Consider the following 18,749-nt stretch of genomic DNA (forward strand, 5'->3'; position numbering starts at 1 on the left):
TCTATATAGTCTATGAAAAGTCCAGGTTGGAGCTGGAGCTGGAGCCTGCCCCCATCACTTCCTGGTACTCAAGTCCAAGATTGAGGGCTTTTTTCACCATGTTAAATGGGGAAGAAAATCTCATTCTGGATTTGAGTAAATATGGTATTTTTAAAGACCAGTGTGTGTATTTAGTATAACTGCATTGTTCATTTCCTTGTGATAGGGTGTTAAATACAGGCTATTCCTCATATTGAGTATTTTGGGCTTCATTTATCTATGCCATGGGGCTCATCCAAAACCACTGAAATCAGCTGGACTCTCTCCATTAACCTCTATAGGTATGATTTATACCTTATTCACTGATAAAAGTATGAGAAGACTGTTCTGTCTAGCAACCACCTTAAAGAATAGGCACCTGCTCTTTAGTATTGAGATCCAAAAGTTTAATTCAGGCTTCCTGCCCTGAGGCTTCTTAGACACAGCGCTGCGGTGTCCTGATGTAGATATTGATCCAGGTTTCAATTTCCCTAGAGCTTATTGTGGGATTCAGATGCAGACTGAAATTGTTCTCCCCACACAGTCAATAGGAGTTTGGCCACTGACTACAATAGAGCCAAGATTAAAGCAGGGTGCCCTGTGACAGGACCATTTCTTCCTCAAATAAATTTCTGATCAGCAACACTAGAATCCCCACTAGATTTCCCCATAGAAGAAAATAAAAGCAAAGATAAAATTGATATGAAAAAAAGATTACCATTGAAAACAAGTGGTGCTGCCAGCTTTATCAGTGCTATGTCATTTCCCATCGTCTTGGGTTTATAATTTCTATGGTATATAATTTTTTCCACTGAATGCGGATTAACTGGAGCATCTTGCTGAGTCACAAAACCCACTTGCACACTCCATGAGCTAGGCACGTACAAACTGAAACAAAGAGGCAGGAAGCAGTGGCCAAACTATGAAACTATGAAGCAGAGGAAGAATTTCCATAATTAAGAAACTTTAAAATTATTTACTGAGCCTTCATGCAAACTGAATAGCCATAGGCATTGGCATAGTTAAAACCCACACAGTCTGTCTATTAATAATTGGCCATGTTTTGACTTTTACTCCATATATGGCTATATCTTGTACAGTACACGTGGAACTTTATGCTACCACTCAAAGCTGTCATGACTCTCCACATGTTTGTTGGTGCAAGTCAAGGTTTTGACCTTTTCCTCTGAAGACCTATGAACTTTGCATCCTGCCTACTCAAAAACCTACTCCGTTACTGCACAACACCAAAACAGTTGAGACTAGGTTGGATGCTCAAGACAAGTCCCTGGATTTATTTATGGGACTAAGGCATTTTCAAGGGGGTAGTGTCACTCTAGAACTCTTTTGCTGCCACTAACATATAAGTTTAAGACTTCAGTTTGGTCTTCAGTGCATAAAGTAATTCCAGTTCTTCAAGGGTTTAGCTTGTGCCAACCATGGATGGATTAAGACACTTGACTGGGAGCCATGAAACAGGTACTAAGTTTCTGACTACACTATAAAATCCCAGCAAGACTTTGAGATTTGGTGGGGGGCATTGGGGGGCTCATGCAGAGCCCCCCCATGCAGCGTGGGGCAGTGGGGGGGCAGCAGGGATCACCCTCCTGCCTGGCAGCATCCAGTGAGCACCAGAGCTTTTCGTTAAAGGGCTGGGAGATGGGGCAGGCAGGGCAGCCATGGGGGGGGCGGTGCTGGGGAAGCGGGTGGGGGTCAGGGGGGCTGGGGGAGCAGGCAGGGGATGGGGGCTGGCAAGGGTCCCCCGATGGTCTCTGGTCTCCTCCCCCCCTCAGCTCCCCCTCGCCACTCCCTACTTACCAGCTCCCTTAGAGAGCTTTGAATTGATTTGAACTTTTAATTGGTCCCCTGATTCAATTCCAATTTGGAGATTTGGCCACCAAATTGGGCCGAATCTCCTCCAAATCGAATCACCACCCAAAACTTCGCACAGCCCTATTAGATATCTAATTTCTGATGTTGAATTTCAGAATTTTTGGTTTATGTCCTTATTTTCAGAGGTGCCAGGTTTTTATGGTTCTTGCTAACATCAACAGGAATCTGAGTTTTCCAGCCTCTGAAAATCAAACCTAATCTCTCAGATGGCCCGTAATTTTTGATGTCACTGCAGTTAAGTCATTAATATATCCATTCTTTCACTCTGAGTTTGTCTACACATGCGCTCTAATGCACAATAGCCTATTTTATTGCACATTACAGCATGACATAAGAAAGTGCTATTACAGTAGTGAGCAGTAAAATAGGTTATCGTGCATTGTCACTTTAAAACTGTGTGCATTTGTTACTGCACATTAAGGTAGCCTAATGCACATTTGTTTAGTACCTCACATGGGAAGCCCATTAGAAAAAGTGCTTTAATGCATGTGTAGACATGCTCTCTGTGTCTTTCATTTATACAGTAATACTTGAGAGACTTTCATTGTAACAAGCTTAGAAAATAATAATAATACATGGAATAAATCAATAACATAAGAATAACGTTTAGTTCCTATGCAAAACTTTTTTCCTTCAAAGTTGCTTGTCATTCTGCTTTATCCCATGAAAGCAGCTATCTGTCAAGGTGACACAGCTGGGTACATAATGAATACCTCTTAAAACAAGATAAGCTCCAGTTTTCCACCTGCAATGTAAATATTGGACCACACTGAATTGCATTCGTGCAGTACATGGAAGGTGTGTCTATTTATTGAATAAATGAGGCATCAGGGACTCACCAAATTGCGTATGTGATAAGGTGTGAGCCACATTGTAAACTCCTGCCTTGAATTTGCGTATCATGGAGGGACTGAAGCAATCCACTTAGCCTACCAACATGTCATCAACCTCATATCAAACCTCAACATACAACTTTAATTAACCTACACCTTCTCTGCCGTTGCTTGCCCTAGCCATATGGAAGAAGAAGAAGAAGAACTAAGCAACTTACTCATAAACACAGTGGGCTGCTGTTACAATCCACCATGGGGTGATGACGGATCCTCCACACAGATGGAATCCTTGAAACTGAAGGCTGACCTGCCATGGCCATTGCTTGGGTGCTGAAGCATTTCCACCAACTATACGTGAGGAATATCTGGACCTAGTGCCACATACTGTATGAAGGAAACAATACTGTAAATAAGGGAAATGCAATCCTATCTGTATAGAGCACGGGTCTTGTCCCTAGTTTTTGTATTCCAACTATTCTCAGATCCCAAATGTCAGACAGTCTTCACAATGGGGAATTCCCCACCTCCATGGCATCTGGGGACAGAACCAGCAATTTGGTCTGAACCCAGGCTTAAAACAACCCTTGGGAAGAACTCCCAGGATTCTCTGCCTCCCAGAGATGTGCTTGATGTACTCCAGGGCTCCCCATGGTGCTGAGCTCTGGAGGATTTTTAAAAGATATTTCAGGGGCTAGGATTTTGGGGTGACCTCTTTTATTGGACCACCTATATAGCTGGGATAACGTTAGACGTGCTGTCAAATGCACAGCATTCTTCCACTGGTCAAATGCTGTGTATTTCAATTTTTTAATATTTTGCATTTGAAAGTTTGCCTAATTTTATCCCATTTTTGCAGTTGGTCCACTAAAAGAGGTCACCCTAAGAAATACTTGCCTCTCCCATAATTCCTGTATCATGGAAACAACATCACTCTAATGCTGCAATAAAAGATATTTAACTCATTGTTTCTGTTACTTCATTGCTGTCAAGGTTTTTCAATTCAGAACTGCTAACCTCAAAACAAACAAAAAAAATCATTCAGCTTTCTCTCCCCTCAGAAATGGCAGGGAGACAGGCAGGAGCCAGAGGAGCTTGGCTTCCAGCTGGCATGTGAACAAAGCCCATGTTGATATGGATGAGTGCACTGCATGGAAACACCCTTCTCATGAAACCAGACTTAAACAAATGGCATGGAGTTGGCATGCATTCAAGAGGAAGCTGCCTTTCCTGCAGGCATAAAAACACCATCCTCACAGCTTTCAGAGTAACCAAGGAGGTTTCACTGAAGCCTTGTGATTCTCTGGGGAATGCAAAGTCTCTTCAAAACCACCACAAGGGAAGGAAGTCATGCTCCATGCTAGCACATAGACAAGGTTCATTCTTAGCTCTTTGAGAAGACTGGAAAGCACCTGTTTGAGCGAGTTTTCTTACCTGGTGACACAAGAGGGGTTCATGTAGTTTTCAATACCAGTGAGTTATTTTGATAGTCAGTTGATCCCCAGTTGCCCCAGACCCAGCAGCAGGGAGTATGAAGGAAAGTGATTCCTGTCCCTTCTCTAAAGAGGGGCCAAATTCTCTTCCCCAAGTTCTTCCCACCCTTCCATCCCTGGTCCCAGGGATTGCTTTGGAGCTCAGAAAGTAGCCCTGTAAGGAGAGACTCAGATCCATGTCTGTAGACTTGCAGTCTCCTTAGCATCATTTCCTCTCCCAGCTACTATGTCCATTTCTCTTGGGATTTTGGCCCATTGCTCATCGACAGTTCTTCATTAAATAACACAGCATTATAAGAATTCTTATGAGAATGTGACCCTGCCAGATCCTCTAGAGCAGTGGTCTCCAAACTTTTTTGATTGCACACCCCTATCAGTAAAAAAAATTTGAGCACGCACCCCTAATATATGTATATTTATATAAATATACATCTAAATAGAAGTTCTACTATTTTCTTCCTGCACCCCCTGGGGTATGCACACCCCACTTTGGAGACTACTGCTCTAGAGGATCTCTAGAGCAGGTGGCCTAGGAGCAAGGTACCTTAGAGCCTCACCTAAACTCAACTCAACCGAGGGTCTAACTTCAGAGGTGCTTACACTGCTAGAAAATGAAATGTGTCCTTCCACCTCCAAAGCCTTGCAAGGTTGAATGTGTATAATTCTTCCTCCTCTGCTGTATAACAGAGAGCAATTGAAGTAGAATGAGAGCTCCCAATCAAAACCTACTTGTACCTAAAGACAAAAATGTTTTTTAATATATTGCCTAAGGTTAAGCTGGCTGCAGCCATCCTAGTAGAGTGTAGCACCTGAGAGAGTATTCCTGCCCAACCCACAGAAATAAAGAATAAAACCATCTCTTAGAGTAAACTTAGCAATAGCAGCTACAGCCCTGAGCTCTGGTCTACTTTTGTGAAGTGCTCAACCGAGAAGCTATTGTGAACATATACAAAGTAAAAAGATGGCTTTAGAACTGCTTTTTGGTTTTTGTCTGGTTTAAACAAGCGCCTTTTTCCAGAACTTATCTTTCACCTGACTGACTTGCCAGACATTCAGAACGTCGAAGGTGTGTCCCAAGACAACAGTGGCTCAGTAAAGTGGGACTACAATTCTGATATCCTTCCCAATGCCTTGTTCACAAGTTCTCTGAGGAGCATAGTCAAAAAATAGTCATGAGGGCTTTGACAGTGGAATAAGTCCCTCTCACCTTCCAGAGAGAGACTTCTTGAACTATGTTATCTCTGAAGACATTTCTCTGAATCCACTGCTCCTCCAGAAAAGAGAAGGCAGCTGCTACTTTCCTGAGAGCAGGAAAACCAAAAATTGGATTTTCTGGAAAATTGTTCAACCTCAAAACTTCCCTTGATTTGGGGTTTTTAAGTGAAGGTTTTCTGTTCAGTGGGCAAGACCCAGCAGGAAAAGGCAGAGTGGGGCAGGGAAGCTTGGTGCTGCTGCTAGGAGCCCTGTGCTGCCATGGTGAGGTGCCCCTGCCCACCCAGCAGTAGCAGGGGTGGTGGTGCAGACTTGTGCCACCCACTGCTGCTGGGTGGACAGGGGGGCACCTCACCATGGCAGCACAAGGCTCCCAGTGGCTTTCCTGCCTGGACCTGCTCTGCCCTACCGCAGAGGGTAGCAGGATGGGGAACCCAAGCCCACAGCGGGCAGCCCACATCTGCCCCTCAATACAGGCTCTGCTCTGGCCTGGCTCCATGCTCCCTGCCAGCTACAGCAGCCACCACTTCCCAGGGCTTGGGCGCTGCTGCAGGGGACAGAGGGCTGCAGATCCAGTTTCCTAGTCACCCTGGCAGCTGTGGGCCCCCTCCGGCAGGGCTGGAAGGGGCAGGGGGCTGTGGGTGGGAGTGAGGGGTAATGGCATGGGCAGGGCACCAGCATGTCAGGGCTGCTCAGTGCAGTGGGGTGGAAGTGTGGTGGGGTAGTTGAAGCTAGATCCAGGTCCTGGTGAGTTAAGGGAGAAGGGAGAGCTCTGGTTTTCCATGATAAAAAAAAACCCCAAATCAAATGCCAAAATGTATAGGTGTTTAGAATTTCTTTTATTATATTGACTGAGACACTGGTAGACTTCTAAATCGCTTTAAAAATATAACTATATCAATAAAACATTGTGTTCAACACACACACATGGGGGGAGCATTTCATTTTAATTATGGATTTGGGGTTTTTTAATCAGAGAATTTATGACTTTTTTTTATCAGAGAATTTGTGATTCTTAAAGAAAGAAAACCAGGATCCCTGCTGATCACATTTGCTTCTGCTACGGAAAGCATTTTCAATACAACGTTTTCCCTTTTCCAGCTTGTAGGTTCTTCACAGGCATTCACAAATACTATATCATCCTTCCCTTCAAGTCAAAAGCATATATGTCTACCTTGGTCTGCGTGACCTTCTCATAAGGTCCAGGTACAAGTCTTTGGTGTGTAGTTTTAGGCAAACACATGGAAGAACCAGAGTGTTAACAAAACTCCAGTATCTAAGTTATTGCCTAGATCTGGGGTAGCCAACCTTTGGCATGTGCTGTAAGTGGCACAACCAGCCTCTGTGTGTGACATGGCAGACCGATGAGGGGACAGGCAACATAGCAACACATAAGGCAGGGAGCATAAAGCAAAGCAGCAGACTGGGGTGAGCACAAGGCAGGGAACAGAAAGCAGAACAGCCAATTGGGCAGGGGAAGGGAATGGGAGTGGCACTTGGGGAGGGTGTGGAGCTAATTTGCCGCATGCCTGCTACAAAGGTTGCCTTCCCCCCGGCCCCAACACACACACACTGGCCTAGATAATCCTCATTTTTTAAAAGTAGACAAATAAATAACAGTTGGTTTGCCAAATGTTACTAGACCTTCCCTAAAACAAATTCAGTTCTTGGGCTAGTGGTCTTGTGTTGATTCCGCACAATTTTTTTTTTTTCTAGCCAGAAATTGTATATATTGATTCAGAGCCATTCCTAACATCTCTCGGTGTCCTAATTCTGAGTGTTATTTAACAGCTAGTTGATGTTGGGTGTAGCTGAGCCTTTGGACAAGTATCAGACCCCTTGTCAGGGGTTCACGTTTGGAAGGAATGGCCCAAGAAAGAGGCATGTAGTATTACTGGTCTCATGCTATTGAACCTCAAGCTTGAACTATTCCCAACAGGTCTTCATTCCTTTGAGATTTACTGTGTATATGTAACTGCTTAGATAAGTAGCCTTGTTTGTACCCCAGGCAATAGCTGTCTCCTCTTTTCCTCAGAGCTCTGTACCAAGAAGGTGAGTCAGAGCCAGCAGGCTGGGCAAGACACATTTAGACCACATTTTAGGTCAATAAGCTTTTTGATGCCTTGCAGGCCAAGTTAGAAGCCTACTAATGAACATATTTGTATCCAAGTCGGACCATAAAATCTTTAAATGAAGGCAATAGCCTTGAAAGTGGAAGCTGTGGTCCCTTTATTACAGAAATGAGGTAACAAGGTTCCTCTCTGACTTCTGAAAAAGAAGCCAGAGAGAACAGACTATGGCAATAATATTGATAATTACCTTTTCATTAGCCCTCAAGTTTTGGTTCTCTAATCTAATTTAGACATAACTGAAATTCCTTCTCAAACCTCAATACATAGACATAAAACACAGTGCAACAGCGACCTCTTGTAAACTATCTGACTCTGACCTCAGTGATGTCTGGCTTCTCAGCTGGTAAGCAGAAAGGAAGAAACTGCAGTCAATTATATTAACACTGACTCTTGCTAAATCTCAGAAGAAATAAGCAAATTATGACTATTTCTCTAAGTTTCAACATTGCAATTTAGGCTCACCTTACCGAACTAACTCTGCCTACTCATCGCTTTCTTGTCAAAGGGAATTTTGGAGCTTGAAAACTCACAATGGAACCTCATTTACATGTTCTGCCAAACATGGTACCTGTCAGAATAAACCAGGCCAGCACCTCCAAATTCCTGCTCCTAGGTCACGGCACTCTTCCTCACAGGGTGTGTCTACACGTGCATTTACTGCAGAGTAAGCAGTTTTTAGGCCAACATCTGCACATGCAGCCATTAAAGTGCAATAATGCTGTGTGTAGACTCACTTGGGCAGTCCACACACATAGCCTTAATACACTTTAACAAGTGTACAAGTGCATTAATCCACTTTAACTGTTTGCACCTAAATTTGATACTTGTATGATGCAGATATCAAATGTATGCACAAGTGAGCTTAAGTTGCCATATTTACTGCACAGTAAGGGTGTGCACATGTAGGTGTGTGGCCTTATTGTGCAGTAATTTTCAGTTAGTGCTCAGTAACCTAAATTATTGTTCAGTAAATGTGCATGTGTAGATGCATCCAAGGAGTATGAAACAGTATCTTGGCCTTCAGGTTGAATCCCAACATCCTAAGCAAGTAGCCATATTTGGCTGCTTGGGGCCTATGTTAGAGATGCCTATCTTAGAGGTGTATAAAGCTTACAGAGGTAGAATTTTCTTTGTTTAGTCTGCAGTCTGTGCAAAGAGCAGCAATTTTTCAGAGGGAGATCTCACACATTTTTTTCAAGAATGTCTGTAAGGATACTACTGCTGGGTTTTCCATCCACATTTTCTCAAATACAATACAGTTGATATCCCTCCTGATATTCTGTTGGGTAGAAAGACATTATGGAGCAGGATGCCCACCCAGTAACCTTTAAGTTAATTTTCAGTTCTGCATGGATGAATAGAATGTCTTATGGTTTTCTACATCCCAATGTGAAGACTGTTTGATATGAAGGGAATAGCATGAAAAGCCACAGGCAAGACAGAATTTTCCCTTCTTTATCCCAGATGACAATAAGGGGAAGTTATGAATTAGCTGTTACAATTCTTAAATAATTTCTTCCTCTTTCCATCCATGCTCCTTTTCCCTATTACTTGGCTCCTCACTCAACACATTCTTCTCTGAATTCCTGAAATTTCTTGAAATTTTATTTGCAGAAGGCATTTCTTCCTAAGCATCACAAAAAACACTCACCACTTTCTAAATGGTGGCAATTTGCTGCTGGATTTTCTTAGATTCATTCCACATACAGTAGTCAAGTCTTGCCATGCAATATAAATCAGTAAGGCTATGCAATGGATGTAACTGCAGATAGACGGTGATCTTTTACTTCTCCAAAGCACTTACCCAAACATTTTAAGATGATTACCTTGCCTGAAGTACATTCTTCTCTAAGATGAAAAGACATAATAGTCATAAAAGTAATATTAATTCCTAAAGTAAACTTATTGCTTTTTTTTCAAATTCCTAAGAGAAAGAGAGACCTGGTTTAGTTTTCAGGTTTTAATTAAAAGAGCAGACGCTGCGTTATATGTGTATGGGTGTGTGACTGTGTACATTTCTATCAGTGTACAACTTTCAGAACATATCTAGAGGTGGTCTGAGACCTTGCAAACCAAAGGAAGATTTATTTGATTTAGTGGTATTTAGATCAGGGCCAACACTTGTTCATTGGGAAAAATGGAATGAAGCTAGTACAGAACCTTGGGTGTCTGTTATAAAACTTCATGTAGTAATTATAAAAACCTGCGTGTCAGAAGAAAGTTGTTCTTGAACAAACTGTGCAACAAGTTGTTCTAATAATTCTTGTTCCATTAACTAGCCCATTTCTTTCACCATATTCAGTCTGACTTGTTTAGTAACTTTGCTCTGTTTAACTAAATAATCTAAATGTACCTTATGTGGGTTGAGTTGTGCAGGAAGGTCACTCGATTGGATGACAACCAATGACTGAGGGAAACAAAATATCTTTGAAACTCTTCTTCAACTGCATCCACAGGCAAGTTACCTGAACTCACGTAACTGCAAATAAATCATAAACTCAGTTTCCCAAAACAGAATTTCCATAATGCTTTAAAATAATTCAGTGGTTCTACTAAAGAAAGTAAGTACAAGTTTTGTTTTTATGACTAATGGAGCAATGATGTTCTGGGTCTGTTGTTATGTGTATATAACTCTCCTTAATTAGTGTGGAACTGACACACAGTGAGAAAAGAATACACTTCCGGATTTGGCAGAAGTATTAATTTTAATATCATTCTAATTTTAAAGGGAAGTGTTTAAGTGGCCCATGCGTTTTGTGGAATCATAATGTGCATTTCCTTTCCTCACTCTTGAAGTAACCTCTTTTTAAAAGTGGTGTAGGTCAATAATTTGTAATGATCGGTTTATTACAAATGATGTTATTTGTCTTTCTACGTATAAATTCTCCAGGATCAGGATGTGGCATTTTTTTTCTGATTCTAACTGATGATTCTTTATTTGTAGGTTGTTTAAGAACAATTTATTCTAAGTCATTGTTGTTAAAATTCAACCCATGTTGGCTACATTTAACTGGGCACAAAATCATGGGATGTCTGTTTACTGATTGGTTTTCATGTGCAAATATTCATTTTTTAAATTTTTGTATTCTACCGTGTTCATTCAGCATTTCAGTTTCTCTCAAAGAAACATATTTGTTAGAGTATACATAGAAAGCCAACAGAGAACCAATAGGAACAAAAGCTGGGCATTTTCCCCCAGGGAAGCATTTTGTTTGCTAAAAAAAATGCAGTTTCAGGTAACAAAAAATGCTCATAAATTTAGATTAAATTCAGTAATTCTTTTCAAACAAAAAATGAGAGACATAGAGAACATTTTGACAGGCTAGACCCCCACAAATTAGTTGGTCTAGATAGATTGCAAGAAGCGTGCTAAAGGAACTGGCAGACAGCACAGCGCAGCCACTGGTGAGGACATTGGAGAACTCATGCTGCTTGGGTAAAGTACCTGAAGATTGGTAGAGAGCCAATGTGGTGCCCATGTTCAAGTAAGGGAGGAAATAAGACCCAGGAAACTACAAGCCAATCAGTTTGACCTCAATCCCTGGAAAGATTTTGGAAAAAAATATCAGAGAAACCATTCCTGACAGGCTAACAGAAGGCAACGTTCTGAGGGGATAGCCAGCACAGGCTTGTTGCGGGTAGGACTTGCCTGACCAATCTTATTTCCTTCTATGACCAAGTGACCTATCACCTGGACAAAAGGGAAGAGGTTGATATAATATATTTGTACAGCTGGATTACTGTGTCCAGTTCTGTGCGCCCCATTTCAGGAGGGATGTGGACAACACTGAAAGGGTCCAGCGGAGGGCCACACACATGATCCGGGGACTACAGGGCAGACCCTACATTGAAAGACTGCAGGACCTGAACCTGTTCAGCCTTCACAAGAGAAGGCTGAGGGGGGACCTGGTGACTGTCTATAAACTCACTAGGGGGGACCAGGAGGGTTTAGGGGAGATGCTGTTTCCCCTAGCGCCCCCTGGCATGACAAGGAACAATGGACACAAGTTATTAGAGAGTAGGTTTAGATTAGACATCTGCAAGAACTACTTCACAGTTAGGGCGGCTAGGAGCTGGAACCAACTTCCTAGGGAAGTGGTGCTGGCTCCTACCCTGGGGATCTTTAAGAAGAGGCTTGATGACTTCCTGGCTGGACTCATTTGAGTCCAGTCTTTTTCTCCCACCCAGGCAGGGGGTCGGCCTTGAAGATCTACAAGGTCCCTTCCAACCCAACTTCTATGATTCTATGATTCTATGATAAAAAAGCCTTTGACCTGGTATCCCATGACATCCTCATGGAAAAATAGGGCAACTTCAGTCTCAACTACTCCACAGTTCGATGACTGGTGGTTGATGGAACTGAATCAACATGGCACGTGGTGACAAGTGGCATCCCCCGAGGCTCTGTTCTTGGACCTGTACTCTTTAATATCTTCATAAACAATCTAGACACTGGTGTCATAAGCGGACTGGCTAAGTTTGCTGATGACACCAAACTTTGGGGAAGACTGTCGACACTTGAGGATAGGCTGGTGATCCAGGCTGACCTCAATAGGCTTGCAGGGTGGGTGGATAAAAACCTGATGGCATTCAATACAGAGAAATGCAAGGTGCTCCACCTCAGGGGGGAAAAAAACCTTCTTCACACTTACAGGCTCAGCAATGCTACACTCACTAGCACCATGACTGAAAGAGACTTGGGGGCCATGATTGACCCCAAGATGAACATGAGCCACCAATGCGATACTGCAGCTGGCAAAGCAAACAAAACTCTGGTTTGCATATACCAATGCATCTCGAGCAAAACCCAGGATGTCATCCTCGTGCGGTACTTGGCCTTGGTGAGGGCACAGCTGGAGTACTGCATCCAATTCTGGGCTCCACAATTTAGGAAGGATGTGGAGAAGCTTGAAAGAGTCCAGAGGAGAACCATGTGCATGATCAGAGGGCAAGAGAACAGGTCTTATGAAGAGAGGCTGTGAGTTATGGGACTCTTCAGTCTGGAAAAGCACAGGCTTAGGGAGGACCTGGTGGCTGCCTATAAGTACATAAGGGGTGTGCATCAGGATCTGGGGGAACACCTGTTCACCAGAGCACCAAAGGGGATGACAAGGTCCAACAGTCACAAACTCCTGCAAAACTGTTTGAGGCTGGACATAAGGAAAAACTTCTTTACTGTCTGAGCTGCTGAAGCCTAGAGCAGACTCCCCCTGGAGGTTGTGCAAGCACCTATTCTGAACACTTTTAATAAACATGTGGGTGGCTGTCTTGCTAGGATCCTTTGACCCTAGCTAACTTCCTGCCCCTTGGGTAGGGGGCTGGGCCCAATGATCTTACAAGGTCCCTTCCATCCCTAATGTCTATGAAATCTATGGAAAAAAAATAAAAGGTGAAAAAACTGAAAATGGTTAAATAGGTCATTTTACTGTTTCTGAAAGTAACTTTTTTCAGCTAAATTTACAAGGAGTCTTAGGCACTATTTACACACCAAACTGAGGAAGAGTGGAAAGAGGTTGTAATCACATTGTCTTTCTTATGCCCTATAACCATATAGCAGGACACAAATCCAAGATATGGGAGATCGCTGATTCAGACCATGGAATTAAACCCAAATCTCCCACTTAACAAGACAGTATCCTAACCCACAGGCAATTGGGTGGGTCTGTTGAGTGGTAGCCTGTTTAAGGTATTTTTATTTTGTATAAAATTAAAAAATATTCAGTGGCAAAAGGACTAGGAGCCAATTACTTCACCACTGAAGAAAGAGCCCTAACCATTAGACTGTAGATTCATTCTCTCTCACTTTTGTCTCCCCTGCTGCCTTAATGACTGAATAACTTCTGTTGGTGAGATTGAAGGACCTACCTCAAAACAGCCTGAAGGCCAAATGATTCCCTGGGAGATTCCTAGCTTCATAAAAGTAGGTCCAGAAGGGACCTTGTAGATCATCATGTCCGACCCCCTGCCCTGGGCAGGAGAGAAAAACCGGGCTCAAATGACCCCAGTCAGGTAGACATCAAGTCTCTTCTTAAAGACCCCCAGGGTAGGAGCCAGCACCACTTCCCTTGGAAGTTGGTTCCAGATCCTAGCCGCCCTGACTGTGAAGAAGTGTCTTTGGATGTCTAATCTAAACCTCCTCTCCAACAACTTGTAGCCGTTATTCCTTGTTATGCCAGGGGGTGCTAGGGGGAACAAGTCCTCTCCCAAACTCTGCTGGTCCCCCTTAGTGAGTTTATAGATAACCACCAGGTCCCCCCCTCAGCTTTCTGTTGCAAAGGTTCAGGTCCCATAGCCTCTCTTCGTAGGGTCTGCCCTGCTGTCCCCAGATTATGTGGGTGGCCCTCCTCTGGACCATCTCAATGCTGTCCACATCCCTCCTGAAGTGTGGGGCCCAGAACTGAATGCATTACTCCAGCTGTGGCCTGACCAGTGTTGCAAAGAGGGGGAGGACCATCTCCATGGCCCTGCTTGAGATGCACCTGTGGATGCATAACAAGATGCAGTTAGCCCTACTGACCGTGACCTCGCATTGTCGGCCCATGTTCACCTTGGAGTCATTACTCCAAGATCTCTTTCTGCCACTGTGCTATTGAGAAGGGAGTTTCCCAGGTTATAAGTGTGCTGCTGGTTCCTACTGCCCAAGTGCAGCACCCTGTACTTGAAACCCATCCTGTTTTCGTTAGCCCACCCCTATAACCTGTCCAGGTCCTACTGTAATCTGTCCTTCCCTACTAGCATACCCGCTTCACCCTAAATCTTGGTATCATCAGCAAATTTAAATAGGCTGCTTTTCACCCCATCGTCCAAGTCACTGATAAAGAAATTGAACAGTGCAGGCCCAAGGACTGAGCCCTGGGGGACTCCACTGCCCACTTCCCTCCAAGTCGAAAAAGACGCGTCCACCACTACCCTCTGACTACGACCCTTCAGCCAATTTGCAATCCATCTGATTATGTAGGCATCAATGCCACAGTCACCTAGTTTTTTAATGAGAATGGGGTGGGAGACAGTGTCAAAGGCCTTGCTGAATTTCAGAAAGACTACATCCACCACACACAGATGTGCTCCTTGATCATCTTCTCAGAGTTTCCTTAAGACTGAAGTAAGACTAATGGGCCTATAGTTACCTGGGTCCTCCCTCTTCCCTTTTTTAAAGATGGGGACCATACTGGCCTTCTTCCAGTCATCTGGCACCTGGCCAGAGCACCATGACTGCTCGTAAAGCTGTGCCAGGTGCCCCACAATAACCCTGGCCAGTTCCCTCAACACCTTTGAGGTGGAAGACCTAAGCTTTCCTCTGAGACAGTAGAACAGGAAGGGATTTAAACCCAGATCTTCCTGATCCCAGATAAGCCTTCCACCCACTGAATTATAGAGTATGAGGAAGAGGGCCACCACTTAAGATAACAGTTTTTCTTTGTTTTTAAAAATCTCTGAAAACAAAACACTTCATTTCAGAACAAATTACACTCTTTTCACTTGACCTGAACCATTTTTTAGTGGTTAAAAAGCCTGAAAAACAGGCTTATAGCAGATTTAATAAAAATAATCTATATGCAGTTTTCCCACTGGGGTGATAATAAGACAGGAATGGGAAATACACCATATATTACAAATAATAGTCACATTGCTTGATGCATCTCTGAAAAAGCGTTGGTTATGAAGAAGAGGGTGTGGTTCAGGAACCTAAATTCCATAAAGCAGATTTAGCCTTATCACTATTTAGCTGTAGCCCCAAGATGTACAGTATTAGGACATGGCGTATGTCTACATCATGAACCTTGCATGTCCATTGAAGGGTATTCCTGGGCAGGCTCTGTCTGCCTGGTCCCATGTGTACATGCCAAACCAGAAAATGCAGCATTGAAGACATTCTAGGGCCATCCCTCTGTCTGTACTCTCAAGACCTTAGTTTCTGGTATCCTTGAGAGCAGTCACACATGTTGCACCTGGAAGAGCTTCACTGCTAGGTTTCAGATTTGGTGTGGCTTAGTAAGGCATACTCAAATCATCCCTCCCACCTGAACACACCCTTGAAGGTCCAGAGATAAATCTTGCTTGCTGCATGTTCAGTGTCAACAGAACAATCCCATGACCCCTGCCCATCATATTTTAGGATGTTAGATATCATTTTTATTTTAAATACCATCTTAGCACAAAGCTTAATCAGAAACTTTAAAGAGCTAAAGACTCTGAGGTTTATAGTGCCGCTTAGACATCCCCACATTCTTTTTCAGTACCTTGAGAAACCTAAGTGTTTACATGTAGCATTTCCATAGGCTTCTTTCCAGTCATCGGAGCAGACAGTCCTCCAGAAACCAGTAGTGAATACCTGAAGCACTGCATTCCTCCCACTCAGCCTGACTGGGAAATTCAGAAGAAGAAAAGCACCCGTAAATAGTTAATAAAAACCACTGAGAATTCACCATTTACAAAACTGTATGAGCACTTTGCTACAGGTCTTGTATCTCTTGTTTCATTCAGTTTTCCTTACTTGGCTCTTTTGAATATTTATTCCTTTGAATCACCTTTTCCCCACCTCTTTCACTACCTAATAATGGATCAGAGGGCTGCAACTCTATTAGTGCAGTTTGATTAGTGCAGTACTTGGCATGTTCCCGCCTAAGGGGACACAGGTTAGGAAAGTCTTTGCTGGAATTCCAGCTGTAATACAGAGATTACTTGCCTGACATTAAGAAGTCTGAACAAGCTTATGCTAGTTGAAACCAGTGGGAGATGTAACACTGGAGAAGTCGTTTACCTAACATTAGCACTGGAGGTCTCAGCTACTTTCAACTGGTGCTGCACTAGCAGCATGGCATAGTCATGGGGATGTAGGGTTTGACACACCCAATCAGCATCTCAAGTCTAGTCCTTCAAGGATTCCTCTGCGGATTTTGCACTGTTCGCAGATAGGAGGGATTCAGCAGATGATGAGGGGAAAGGATGATGCAGAATTGAAAGTTGTAATTCACCTTCTAAGGACTTGTTGCACTTCTGGCCATTTCCCATCAAACAGCAGAGCCCCTGTAGGAGCAATGCTTCTGTGGAGGTTGGTCCCTTTATGGCTGCTTAGCAGCAGAGGCAGAGAGGCCCCAGGGATAATGAAGCTTGGGGTTGTTTTGCTTCCTGCTCAGACTTCTATGGGGAAGTCAGATCAAGGGATGCTGATGTAAGATACTATATCTTCCATGTTTCACCCACTCCTATCCCCAGCCCTGCCCTATGCTCAGGGAAGCTCTCTGGGCACAGAGCCATAGGTGAGGTGCGGGGACAGGGTTCACATGGGAAACAGAGCAGAGCAGAGAAATACTTCATCACATTTTTTAGGTCAGGGGAGAGATCCACATGTGGAGCAGGGCAGGACCCTCTAGCTCCCAAACATTCAGATTAATCTGTCCTGCCGAAGCAACTCTTGCTGCTGAAAAATGTTCAGGACAAAACTTTTCTTAAACTGTTTGAACAGCTCAGAGTTTGAGATCATTAGCAAACTAAACATCAGGGACAGGATAGAAATGTAAAAGTATGTCTTTTAGAAGATCAACCCTCCTCCTCCTTCCTGCCAAAAAAGTGAGGGGAGGAGAGTCTGAATTTCCCTTCAGTTGTTGAAAGCAGCACAGGAAGGAGCTGGTTCAAATGAGGGTGTTGTGCCAGCAGTTGCTAAGAGAACAGACTTGGAAATCAGAGTGCACATTACACCCTGGAGACATCAAGGTCTATTTTGCTGAGCTCTCCCTGTTTGGCTCCAATCAACCTCCCTTTGACCCTTGGGATGACACCATGCATATCCATGCCCCCAAAACAGTGTAGCCTGACTAATTAAGTAGTAGTCACATAGTACCATGAATGTACAGACTCTTCTATATAAATGGTAATGCAATGATAATAAATTGATATCCAAAGAGCATCTAGATTTTTATTATGGAAATGCTTATCAAAGGCAAATGCTAATCAAATATCACTAGCCATATTAATCTATGATCCAGATTGTTCTATGAACAAATGTAAATTAGTTCACTGGCAAGATTTTACATCTAAAGCTATGTCTTGAACTTTTCATCAATCTCTCTCTTGTCTTCTTGGAGCCTTTATAGCTATAATCTTGCCATAACATACCAAATCTAGCCTACATTTTGCTATAACATACCAAATACTTTGTGCAAAGATGCGATAGAAGAAATCATAACAAAATACAAATTACCACATCTGTACTCGTCCTCTCCATCTTTACAGTTATAGACACCATCACACCTGGCTGAGGGCTGGATACACTTAAAAGATGATCCACATCGAAACTTCCCAATGCAGTTGTACTGGACTGGTTAAACACACCAATATGAACACAATGGGATATTAATGTAGGGGGGTCTTTAAAGCGTTTCCACATAATTTAATTATATAGCCACATTTCTGACATGCTAATGCAAAGACAACCCCTGTATTTTAGGAATGTGTGAAATACAATCTGGAGGTTGTTACATAATGCGGTTAGGCTTATCCATTAGTAATGACACCCACAGTGAAGCAGCATTGCTGTCTGTTTTGGCTGTTTTGCAGCTTCTCTAAGCTTCAGTTTATATTTTACTCTAGGGAGTAAATGGGTCTAGATGACTGAATCTTCCTCAGCAACCAAAGGAGAACCTTCTAAATCAGTGGTTCTGAATCTTTTTCAGTCGATGTACCCTTTCATCTCAGAGTGAAACTTCATGTACCCCCTTTCAATGGGACATTAATTTTTAGGCCCTTCAACCTGCGTTAGACAACGTACGAAATATATATCTCACGTACCCCCTGATGAGGCTTCACATACCTCCTGGGGGTACATGTACCCCTGGTTCAGAACCACTGTCCTAAATGCTGCAGTGCAGGGTTGTTTCTTGAGCTGTATATCTCAACCTTGTAACTCTGTTTAATTTGGGGCCATACAAGTGCTGCTGTAGCATCAACAGACTGTGCTTATGGAAGTGTGCCAGTGGCCTTTCTGTTGCCACTGGGGTAGATCCAGGGCTGGTACAGAAGCATTGTGCTTCCACTATTGCCACCACTGTCCCCAGGTGATCCTGGTGCAGAGGGAGCCCCAGAGCAGTCCCTGCCTTACTTCGGCTACAAGCTGCAGCTGTGCAGGGTGCCAGACTTGGCAAGGAACAGGGCACACAGGTTCCTCCCTCCAG

General features: G+C 43.4%; 1 protein-coding gene across 1 annotated transcript in view; it reads right to left on the reverse strand.

The window, feature by feature from the left end:
• The window catches only part of TMPRSS3 (transmembrane serine protease 3), a 39,859-nt gene that overhangs the window by 16,452 nt on the left and 4,658 nt on the right, over window positions 1–18,749 (reverse strand). The window contains exons 4-9 of the mRNA XM_090044201.1: window positions 17,780–17,896; window positions 15,819–15,942; window positions 9,932–10,057; window positions 9,383–9,426; window positions 2,963–3,128; window positions 737–906 (exon numbers count right to left, since the gene is read on the reverse strand). Coding sequence (XP_089900327.1) covers window positions 737–906; window positions 2,963–3,128; window positions 9,383–9,426; window positions 9,932–10,057; window positions 15,819–15,942; window positions 17,780–17,896 — 747 coding nt within the window. The remainder of the gene's footprint in view (window positions 1–736; window positions 907–2,962; window positions 3,129–9,382; window positions 9,427–9,931; window positions 10,058–15,818; window positions 15,943–17,779; window positions 17,897–18,749) is intronic.

The sequence above is a fragment of the Crocodylus siamensis genome, chromosome 1 (assembly GCF_052110815.1).
Source record: "Crocodylus siamensis isolate JL-2025a chromosome 1, ASM5211081v1, whole genome shotgun sequence".
NCBI classification, from domain to species: domain Eukaryota; kingdom Metazoa; phylum Chordata; order Crocodylia; family Crocodylidae; genus Crocodylus; species Crocodylus siamensis.